General features: G+C 40.6%; 1 protein-coding gene across 1 annotated transcript in view; it reads left to right on the forward strand.

The window, feature by feature from the left end:
* si:ch73-40i7.2 (FYN-binding protein 1) overlaps nt 1–11830 on the forward strand; it is a 34565-nt gene that overhangs the window by 11848 nt on the left and 10887 nt on the right. The window contains exons 3-4 of the mRNA XM_034180063.1: nt 3449–3551; nt 3734–3789. Of these exons, the coding sequence (XP_034035954.1) occupies nt 3449–3551; nt 3734–3789 (159 nt within the window). The remainder of the gene's footprint in view (nt 1–3448; nt 3552–3733; nt 3790–11830) is intronic.

Below are 11830 nucleotides of genomic sequence, written 5' to 3' on the forward strand. Positions count from 1 at the left end.
TACAGCTCGGAATATGCCTTTCCTTCGCTTTTGCCACTTCGCTTTTCGCCTTACGCCGCATCTCCTTGTACTCCTGTCTACTTTCTTCATCTCTCTGACTATCCCAAAACTTTTTCGCCAACCTCTTTCTCCTTATGCTTTCCTGGGCCTCTTCATTCCACCACCAAGTCTCCTTGTCTTCCTTCCACTGTCCAGATGTCATACCCAGTACTGTCCTAGCTGTCTCCCTCATCACATCTGCAGTACTTTTCCAGTTGTCCACAATTGCTTCCCCTCCAACCAGTGCTTTATCGGGTTTTGCTTTCTGTTGATCATTTAGTCTTTGCTTGTTTGTTTTGTTATCTGGTTATCATTTATAGTATTCTTCAGTCGTTAGTCAGTTCTTGCCTTGTTTTGTCCTTGAGTTTATTTTTCTCATTATCCTCTGATTAATTCTTATGTTCTGTTTATAGACCTCGGTTTCATTCCATGTCCTGCACCTGCCATTTTGTCTTCATCCCTCACTCATCTCTGTTCATTGTTCTGTTTTCCTCACACCCCTCTGATTATGTTCTCTCTGAACCTGCTGTGTGTCCCCATCTCTCTCTGTGACTCTGTCTGCTTTGTGTTTCCTTTCACTCACGCTCTGTGCACCTGTTCACACATCTTTGTCTTTTCTTCACTCCACCTTGAGTTGCACAATGTAGTATCTTCGCTCACGAGCCACTCCCCTTTTCTAGATTGTTCCTCATGTGCACCTTGTTAACTCCTGTCTTATTTAATGTCCTCCCAGCCACCACACCCCTGCTTGTTTGTTGTCTTTGTACACTTATCAGCTCTGTATCCAGTCCTGTTTTTGCTTTGCCATGTATCCAGATCCTGCTTTGTATTTTTAACTGCGCCTTTTGCCCTGTCTCTGATGTCTGTGTCTGCTCGTGCCTCTGAACCCTGCTTATCCATGACTGCGTTTTTGCCTGACCCTGTTTGTGCTTCTGCCCAGCTGACTGATCTCCTGCGTACCAAACCTGAGCCTGAATTAAAGACCATGATTTCTTTCACACCTAAGCCTGGTCCGGGAGTCTGCATTGCGGGTCCAGCCCGCTTCGGTTGTCAGGCAGCCGCCCACCTTGACAGGGTGACGTGACATTCAGATCGCCAGCTGAGTGTTCACATGATCAGGCAGTCTTTTTCACATGGAGCAACCTGCTGATGTGTGCATTGAGCGGCCGCTCCAGCCTGTGGCAAAGGCGATTTGTCTTATGTATTTCTACATGAGGACAGCAAGTACACGTACACGCCTCACGGTGTAGAGTTGTTATGTCATGATCTTCAAAAAACAGTATGTGTTCTCCAACTGTGAGTTCCAAGTCCAGAGATTCCAACAGCAGCACCTCACGTGGACAGGACACGCCCACTTCCTTCGATCATCCCACAGAACAAAGTGTCACTCTCCTTTTCTTTGCTGTGTGATTAATTTTCTAGTTATTTGTTATGTATGTATGTATGTATGTATACAGTTATTGTAGTAATTATTTATATACCTGCCCTGGCTGTGGTCCCTGTATTTGTAATGTGACACGTCATGCACTGAGCCATCATTTCCAGCTGTCAGTGTGCAGCTGAGAGGTGCCTTGCTGTCCTGTGTGCGCTCAGACTTGGCTGACCGGCCCCCCATGTGATCATGTCTGTACATACATATCAGCATTTCATGCAAGTGTACCCCCCCGGCACGCCACATGTGTTTTGGGGAAGGTGGGGGAGAGACACGAAACACACGCACACCACGTGTGTTGGAGGGGGTGCGACACACATACACTCGTGCAATACACACGCTTGCCACATGTGTTGAGGAGGGAACCGACATTCTGGCATGTCACAAGTGTGTTGCTTGCCAAGGCCACACTCGTGGGGCACAATTTGCACAGCCAGCTCGAAAGTAGTTGTCCACTCTACTTTCGTGCTGACTGCGCGAATGGCACCACATTTCCTGAGTGCTCTGCGAGTGGTATTGTATGTTCGTGTGTGTGACAGCTGGAATTTGGCCGACACCTGCCGAGAGAGGGATCAAATGGGCTCTCACAGAACACACTATGTCTTTTGGCCGCTGGTGTGTGCGAATGGTAGTAGCGACAGGTGGACAAGGCATTAGCGGTGGCTCAGATTTTTCACGAATGGCATGAAATTCCTCCTTCTTGCACAGCTTCAATCATATTATGTGTGAAGGACCCTTCAGTAAGTCATTGCCAAACCATCAGGTAGATGGTGGAATCTTTGTTCCAAAAACATAATGACCCCAGACACGCAACAAACCTGGCTATGAAATTGGCAAATTATGCTACAATTAAGCTTTTGGAATGGCGTTTCCAAAGTCCTGACCTCAACCTCAACTAAAATGTGTGGACTGTGTTCTATCCATTGTGCCAAGAAGTTTAAATATCCAACAAGAATTCTGTCAGCAGCTTGATGATGGTGAAGGTGAAACTTACTAAGAACTTTAAACTTCATTATACAGCACAGTTATGCAAAGAATACATTCATGATATTTCACTGCACACAGGCAATGAAGCTTTATGCAAAATTAGAAAAGATATTGAATAGTTTTTTTTTCTGTAATATGTTGAAAAGTATGCAAAATTACATTTTTGGCCCTTCTGGTGGGACCATAGGGGTTCAGTCAGAAAGCCCAGCTTACCATGGCCAGGTTTTCCCCCAAAGATTTGTTGTACCAAATTTCAGAGAAAAATTGATGAAGATTGATGAAGAGATTTTTGGAATAAATCAAGCAGGGTGGTAAAAAAAAAAAAAATATATATATATATATATATATATATATATATATATATATATATATATATATATATATATATATATATATATATATATATATATATATATATATATATATATCATTATCATCATTATTATCATCATCATTATTATTAATTGTTTTACATTTTATTGATTGATTCATTTGATTTATTTATGTAGGCACATTTTCAAAGAATTTTTATGCACAATGAGAAAAAAAGTTATTGGACAGTTTTTCTGTCACAAATCAAGGATGAAAAAATGCTTTTTGTTGTTGTTGGGGGCCCTGGGGGGCCCACAGGGATTCAATCAGAAAGTCCAACTTATCATGACCAGACATTTCCCCGAGGGCTGTCTGTGCCATATGACAGAAAAATTCATCAAACCGTTTTTCAGAAGATTATGACACCGCACACAGTGTGCATAAATCTCAATGGCATTGGTCAAGTGGACCTCTGGGCTAAAAACAGGTTTCATAAAATTTTTCAAGCTACTCACAAATCAATCAGCCCAGTGATGGCTCCAGATCTTAATAAAACAAAACCAGTCCTATGAAGTGAGAGATGAAGTTGGTTTTATTGGCTGTTCCTTCATATCATTAGGCTCCACTGTCTGTAATGTTGATTTTGTGAGTTTTATTTATTTATTTATTTATTTTAAGGATTTCGAGACAGAAAAATATCTGTACCGATACACATCAATCGTCCACAACTTCCACAACGAGACAGCAAACCCAGCAGGCTTCCACGACAGATCGCCTCAGTGTGAGTTTCCACCTTCTCCACAGTGTGGTTTTGTTTGTTGTTTATTTCTTGTTTGTTGTTTGTAGATACGCTGCTGTTCCATGGTAGATTATTATCAGTGGTTTCACACTTTGTTTGCTCTGTTCTTTCTCAAATTAACAGAACAAATATAATTAATCATTCAATTTTTTCATTGACTGCAGGGACATTGAGGATCCAGACGACATGTACGATGACATCGCACATTTTGACAATAACGGTACAACAACAGCGACTTTGATTATTTAGAATCCACATTCTTACATTTATACGTTTTCACATCAAGTACCATTAAGGACAAAAGCCTGCAGGTTTTTGTTCAGTAAGAGAAATTAAATTATTTGTGTTGTGAGCGATATCAGGGAAAATTGTAACAGCAAAACTAGAATGGTACTCAAAGTGCATGACTTTGCCAAGGTCAAAAATACCCTTTATGTTAAACCCCAAACAAAATTCATACCTTTAGTCTGCTCTAGGTGACGCCCCCTGTCTGAAAATACATTTTTGATCACCAGATCAAGGTCATTATCGAGATATGGACCAAAGTACGTCTCTGGACAAATCACAGGATCCTGTACACATCCGTTTGATCCTGCCTTTTGTATCACTGAATCTAGGTCCTGATTACTAATGCTCTCACTCACTCATCTTCAACCGCTTACTCCAATTAAGGGTTACGGGGGCGCTGGAGCCTATCCCCGCAGCCATAGGGCATGAGGCGGGGTACACCCTGGACAGGACACCAGTCTGTCACAGGGATTACAAATAATAATCACTTATATTTGTCCTATAAATGCACTTTAATCAGACAACTCATGTTTGAGAATATTTATTATAACAGCAGCACATAGTTTTAATTTGGCATTTTGGATCTGCCCTCATCACTCCCCGAAGATTATTATTTGTGATATTGAGGAGTGATGATTAGATATACTCACATTTCTCAGTTGGAGCCCACAAGTGGCTCCTGGGGTGGAGTTTGGGGCTGACAGCAGGCAGCAGTGAGAACTGGGAGCACTACATCTTAACTAGCTTGTCCAGTTTGAAGGGAGTGTTTCGTACAATGTATGGAGAGTAGTAAACAAAAATCAACGCAACAGTGGATTTTACCCCAGTAGATGAGAGATGTTCTTGCTGGGGGACTTCAACGCACACGTGGGCAAGGACAGAGACATCTAGAGAGGTGTGATTGGGAGGAACAGCCTCTCCGATATAAACCAGAACGGTCATTTGTTATTGGGCTTCTGTGCTAGTCACGGATTGTCCATAACAAACACCATGTTCAAAAATTAAGATGCTCATAATCTAATCATAATAGTCATCTGATCTTAGGCCGCATGTTCTGTTCATGTTCCTTTGTGCAAATGTAATCAGTACAAACACTCATTTGTTCCGTTGTCTATTAAGCTTATTAATGAACAAGCTTAAATTGTACTTATGTCATAGGATAAATTTTGCACATTTTTCAGTTGAATGGTGAGTAGTAAATGGCTGTGTGGTTTTAATAGTATATAGTGGGTTGATTACAGCGATTTTTAAGGTTATTTTTGATTATTTATGTTATTTTATTGTCGGTGATATTTATTTCTATGGCTTTTATTGTGTAAAGGCTGGTCCTGTTTTTATTGTCTGTGCAGGTGAGCCCCCTCATGCACCAAACTAAATTTCTCCGAAAGGAAACGACTAAAAAAGAACTTTGAACTTTGAAACTCAGGTGAAGAGAGGGGCAGAGCTGTCAACTCATCACCATCTGGTGGTGGCGTTGATGAGATCCGTCCAGAAATGCTGAAGGTCTGGGACAGTGCCTGAGGAGTGGGAAACTGGGGTGGTGGTCCCCATATTTAAAAAGGAGGATCAGAGAGTGTGTGCCAATTACAGGGGCATCACAATACTCAGCCTCCCTGGTAAAGTCTACTCCAGGGTACTGGAAAGGAGGAACAATGCAGTTCTATCATGGTCAACCGACCAGCTCTTCACTCTCAAAAGGATCCCGGGTGCTCGGCAGTAAGTCTGACTTGTTTCTGGTGGGGATTGGCCTCTGCCAGGGCTCCACCTTGTCACCAATCCTGTTTGTGATATTCATGCACAAGATATCGAGCCATAGTTGGGGGGGGGGGTTTCCAGTTTGGTGGGCTGAGGGTCTCATCGCTGCTTTCTGCAGATGATGTGGTCCTGTTGGCTTCATCGGCCTGTGACCTCCAACACTCATTGGATTGGTTCACAGCCGAGTGTGAAGCGGCTGGGATGAGGATCAGCACCTCTAAATCTGAGGTCATGGTTCTCAGCAGGAAACCAATGGATTGGATGCCATACTGTTGTGACGAAAAGGGAGCTGAGCCAAAAGGTGAAGCTCTGGATCTACTGGTCAATCTTCGTTCCTACTTTCACCTGTTGTCATGAGGGTTGGGTCATGACTGAAAGAACTAGATCGGGGGGACAAGTGGCCAAAATGGACTTCTTTAGGAGGGTGGCTGGTGTGTCCCTTAGAGATAGGGTGAGATGCTTGGTCATCCATGTAGCCCGGTAAAAGGAAGTCTTGGGTCCCCTGCTGGAGCCGCGACCCGATCCCGGATAATCAGTTGAAGATGAGTGAGTGAGTGAGCTCAAATGTTACCTTCCCATTATCAGCCACTGTTCAAGCTTGCTGCTACTGAGTCACTCTAATCTGCTGATTTTAGTGGTGCAAAAAATGTGAAGGCATCATCATACAGGAACAGATTACTTTCACAGGCAACAGTGAGACAATCAATGAAGACTGATAACAAAATTAGACCAGTATTTATCCTTGAAGAATGGATGCATTGATTAGATGACTTTCCTAAGAGGGCAGCCTTAACTGATATTCCATGAAGTTAGCACTGCAGCCAGATAAGTACGGTAGCTTTCAACAAACACAGTTTGATCACAACTTTATATACTGCCCATTGTGACTTTGTCAAATTGGATGTACAGGTCTAGACTTCCAAATTGGGTTTTCCATTCTTGAAAAGGCAGAAAATGTATGAATGAATTTTGGAATCCAAATTGTTTGTTTGCAATGATGTTGCTGTATGACAACTTCGCAGTTGTATATGTACTGAGATAGATAGATAGATAGATAGATAGATAGATAGATAGATAGATAGATAGATAGATAGATAGATAGATAGATAGATAGATAGATAGATAGATAGATAGATAGATAGATAGATAGATAGATAGATAGATAGAAAGAAAGAAAGAAAGAAAGAAAGAAAGAAAGAAAGAAAGAAAGAAAGAAAGAAAGAAAGAAAGAAAGAAAGAAAGAAGCATCCTGGTCAGTCATCTTTGAACCTGAACCCTGGTCTTTGATCTTGATCAATTTTTTTTCTTTCCTCACCTTTGATATTTGTGTTCTGTTTGTTTGTCAGCAGGATAACTGCGATCCTGATTTCCTTGACCTTGTAATCACAATTTCTGGAATTAATAATTCATGTAAATAATGTCCAATATATAGTCAGTGTCTTGGGAATGTTCATGTATCCATCCCCTGACTTGTCCCAGGAAAACTGTATATAAAAGTGATGGTTTACATGTGCTATACTAAAGGGGGCACTTACTTATTCACACCATCATTTTGGCTTTTAGATTTTTAATTAATTTATATCACACTGTAGAGATTTACTTTCACTGAGTTTAAACAGCATGATTTTGAAAATTCTAATATACAAGGCCTGCATTTTTGTTTTGTTTTTTGATGTCCTAATAAAAATCTAACATGTAAAGGGTCAAGGAGCAAACACTTTTCACAGCACTGTATACAATTGAAGACACCACAAAGACAAGAAATTTAATGTTCAAACTGATAGACTTTATTGTTTTTGTGCAAATATTTGCTCATTTTGAAATGGATGCCTGCAGCACATTTCAAAAAAGTTGGGACAGTGGTATGTTTACCACTGTGTTAAATCACCTTTCCTTCTAACAACACTTAATAAGCATTTGGGAACTGAGGACACTAATTGTTGAAGATTTGTAGGTGGAATTCTTTCCCATTTTTGCTTGATGTATGACTTCAGTGGTTCAACAGTCTGGGGTCGATGTTGTCGTATTTTGCCCTTCGTAATGCGCCACACATTTTCAGAACCTGATTAAACACAACAGAAAAGAGAAATCCAACTAACAATGAACATAAATAAATAAAGTACCTAGGGCCCAGAATTTGGTGCTACGCCCCTGCCCCATACCATCACAGATGCTGACTTTTGAACTTTGTGCTGGTAACAATCTGGATGGTCTTTTTCTTCCTTTGTCCAGAGGACACAACGTCCATGATTTCCAAAACAATTTGAAATGTGGACTTATCAAACCACAGCACACTTTTCCACTTTGCATCTGTCCATTTCAAATGAGCTTGGGACCAGAGAAGGTGGCGGCGTTTCTGGATGTTGTTGATGTAGAGCTTTCGCTTTGCATGGTAGACTTTTAACTTGCACTTGTAGATGTAGTGACGAACTGTGTTAACTGACAATGGTTTTCTGAAGTGTTCCTGAGCCCACGCAGTAAGATCCTTTACACAATGATGTTGGTTTTTAATGCAGTGCCGCCTGAGGGATCGAAGGTCACGGGCATTCAATGTTGGTTTTCATCCTTGCTGCTTATGTGTAGAAAGTTCTCCAGATTCTCTGAATCTTCTGATTATATTATGGACTGTATTATGGACTGGAATCCCTAAATTCCTTGCAACTGAACGTTGAGAAACATTGTTCTTAAACTGTTGGAATATTTTTTCACACAATTGCTCATAAAGTGGTGATCCTTGCCCCATCTTTGCTTGTGAACAGCTGAGACTTTTATACCCAATCATGACACTCACAATTAGTGTCCTCAGTTCTCAAATGTTTATTGAGTGTTGTTAAGGAAAGGTGATGTAACACAGTGGTAAACATACCACTGTCCCAACTTTTTTGAAACGTGTTGCAGGCATCCATTTCAAAATGAGCAAATATTTGCACAAAAACAATAAAGTTGATCAGTTTGAATATTAAATATCTTGTATTTGTGGTGTATTCAGTTGTATACAGTGCTGTGAAAAGTGTTTGCTCCTTGACCCTTTACATGTTAGATTTTTATTAGGACATCAAAAAACAAAACAAAAATGCAGGCCTTGTATATTAGAATTTTCAAAATCATGCTGTTTAAACTCAGAGTGAAAGTAAATCTCTTTGCAAATCATATTTTGTTTTTATTTACATATCACACAACGTCCCAACTTCATTGGAATTGGGGTTGTAGCATTTGGTTAGAATGTGTTATACATAAGATTAAAAAAAAAGATTTTCAGAGAATACCTGTTTAGGGGGGAAAACTGTGCATACTGGCTATGGGTGCTGTCATTTTTGGGGAAAAACAATGGTTATTGTATTTTTTTGCACGTACTGTTGCACAATACTCTGCTCAAGCAAGCTAAAGAAATGATAACTTATATCAAAATACATATAAGATCAAAGCCAGTGGTATAATTTAAATGAAGTCCTGTCTTTTTTTGAAGATTTCATTACAAATATCTATAATAATATGGGTCCAAGGCACATGTATGCCATTATTTGCATTGAGTGAAATTATCTTGTGATGTAATTTTGGAAGCTAATGACATACACATTTGTAGAAGCTGTAGTTTGAGGCCATTTAATCCGTGATTACATAGGAAATAAGCGGGTCATAATTTATAATCCCCCTCCACCAAGCAAAACCTATGAGAACCACTGTGCTGTCCCCCAGAAATATGATTTAATAAACATCCAAACTGAGATTAGCCTGTTAGCTGGGCTTGTTGGTAATTCTTAAGATGGGGGCATGTCCGGGCTTCACAGTCTCACTCACACGCCACCTCTTTACCCGTGTATGGGTTGGCCTTGCGGAAACACATACAGAGTCACAGAGCGACACACATAGGAGCTTTATATATAGGATTCAGCAATGATCACATAGTCACCAGCAGGTCTTGTTATGGAGCCACAAAATCTTCTTTGACTTATATTTAGCCCCCACCATCTCAGTAATAGGTCAATGTCGCTTATAAACTTATTTACTGAAAAACTCTCTGTTTCACTGTTCCCGTGAGAAACCACTCTGACATAAGCAGAATCTTCTAAGCATCAAGTTATGTCTCTGTTTAACAATACTCATGCTATGAGCCACTTCTTTCCTTTAATTAAAAAAATACTCTGGGTCCAATTTAACTATGCTGTGCATGATTCTCCTCTGTATGACTTCATAATCCAAACTTTGTAGCAATTCACTCATCCTGGTTGCTAACCTCTGGATGTTCTTGAGCTTCTCTGCATCCTGCTGGTGAAACGGTTTCCAGACGTGTATGCAGTAGTCAAGGTGTGATGTTACCAGTGCCTCATAAAACCTCAGAAAAAAGACAAAAAAAATTCCTACATTTTATATGTTTATTTTGATTTTCACTTAGTTTACCTTCTTGACAATGTAGGCCACATGCGTACATTAAATTTGCATTCCCGATAATTCAGTCTCCAATTATACAGTTTATAGAGATCCTCCTGAAGAGCAAAGGCTTCCTCCTCTGTTGCTACTCATCAATTTTTGTGTCAACAGCAAATCTGAAAACTCCCCTAGAGAGACCTTTGTCAACATCATTTACATAGATTATGAACAGGTTTGGGCCCATGACTCAGCCCTGAGGTACCCCAGTCTTTTGCTTCTAACCAATTTGACCTTGGAAGACATAAAAAGTGTAATCCACCAGTAATACTGATCAAAAAGGTGGCAACTGAAGCCAAAGTATTTTGAACTGACCCCTCTTATAGTTAACATGTAATCAACCAGTAAAAGCCCTGATGAGTCATTATTTTATATGAGCGAAGCGTTGTGCAGCAGCGCGAAGCTCACTCATGGTACAGGGCGTCCTAAATAGGAAGTGCCCAAATTCAAGTCCACAGTAAAACAGGAAATGTTCAAATGTCAAACACTTCCTGAATTGACAGATGAGATCCCATGGAATCTCGCGGGAACTCAGTGGCAAGCTCACACTCAAACAGGAAGTGCCAAATTCTCAGTCACAATGAAACAGGAAACATCCAATGTTGAACACTTCCTGGCATGGGTGGAGCTAGAGCGGAGGCTGGGGTTTCACTGGACTCCCCTGAAATATGATTGAACACAGATGATTGACATGTCACGGCACCACACATCTGGTTGAAAGAGCTGCATTTTCAAATCAGTGAGTCACATTGACTGCTAGGTTCCTCCTATCCAGTAGTTTGTGCTGTGTACCACAAAATGTTCTAATCCACCTTAGCAGAAGAAGAAAAATGTTTGCTCCAGATTTGAACTGAACATGTCATTTGAACTATGGCCTTCTAATCACACCAAACTTATATTGGTAAGTAAACGGCCGTATTTTATGCCAGAAATGAGGTCCAAGTTGTTAAAAGCAGCATTTCTCCTTTAATTCGGGTTGCCTTATATACACATGTTTAAGATAACAGACAGCAGCTGGTTCATGCTCTGTTGCCTTATTAGTGCAGCAGATAACTGAAACAATCCTTCAAATGGTGATACAAGCATCAAATTCAGCACAAATACAGCTGGAGAAAAATTATTGGAGCAACTTTAACTTTTGACCCCTGTACAAACTGAAACTGACCTTTGTCACCATTCTTGCTGCTTTTACCTCATGACTCCATAACATTCAGTCACAAATAGTCCAAACTATACCTTTTTTGGAATCTTTATGATAAGGCAAATAATGTGGTGTAGTTTTCTATATGATTGGAGCATCTTTTAATTTTGACCCCTGTGTAATTCTTCAATTGACCCCTACCTGGCTGCCTATTGAAAATTCAAGTGGCCAATCAGTTTTTTAAAGAGTTCATGTCTATGGATTAGTTGTGCCGAATTTGATGCTTGTATCACCATTTGCAGGATTCCACTTTAAATATTCTCTTAGCTGCTGCACAATATATGAGGTGTAAGATGTTGCTCCTCAGTGTTTCTCAGTTGCCCTCAGAAGTATTGGAACACTTGGTAAACACACAGCCATGATATCAAAGAAGTGGGTTCAGGACAACTCCACGAATGTCCTTGAGTGATCCAGCCAGAGCCCAGACCTGAATCCGATTCAACATCTCTGGAGAGATCTGAAAATGGCTGTGCACCGACACTCCCCTTCCAGCCTGATGGAGCTTGAGAGGTGCTGCAAAGAGGAATGAGCAAAACTGCCCAACGAAAGGTGCACCAAGAATTGCTGCCTAAGGCGCATCAACAAAGTACTG

The sequence above is a fragment of the Thalassophryne amazonica genome, chromosome 10 (genome assembly GCF_902500255.1).
Source record: "Thalassophryne amazonica chromosome 10, fThaAma1.1, whole genome shotgun sequence".
Classification (NCBI taxonomy): domain Eukaryota; kingdom Metazoa; phylum Chordata; class Actinopteri; order Batrachoidiformes; family Batrachoididae; genus Thalassophryne; species Thalassophryne amazonica.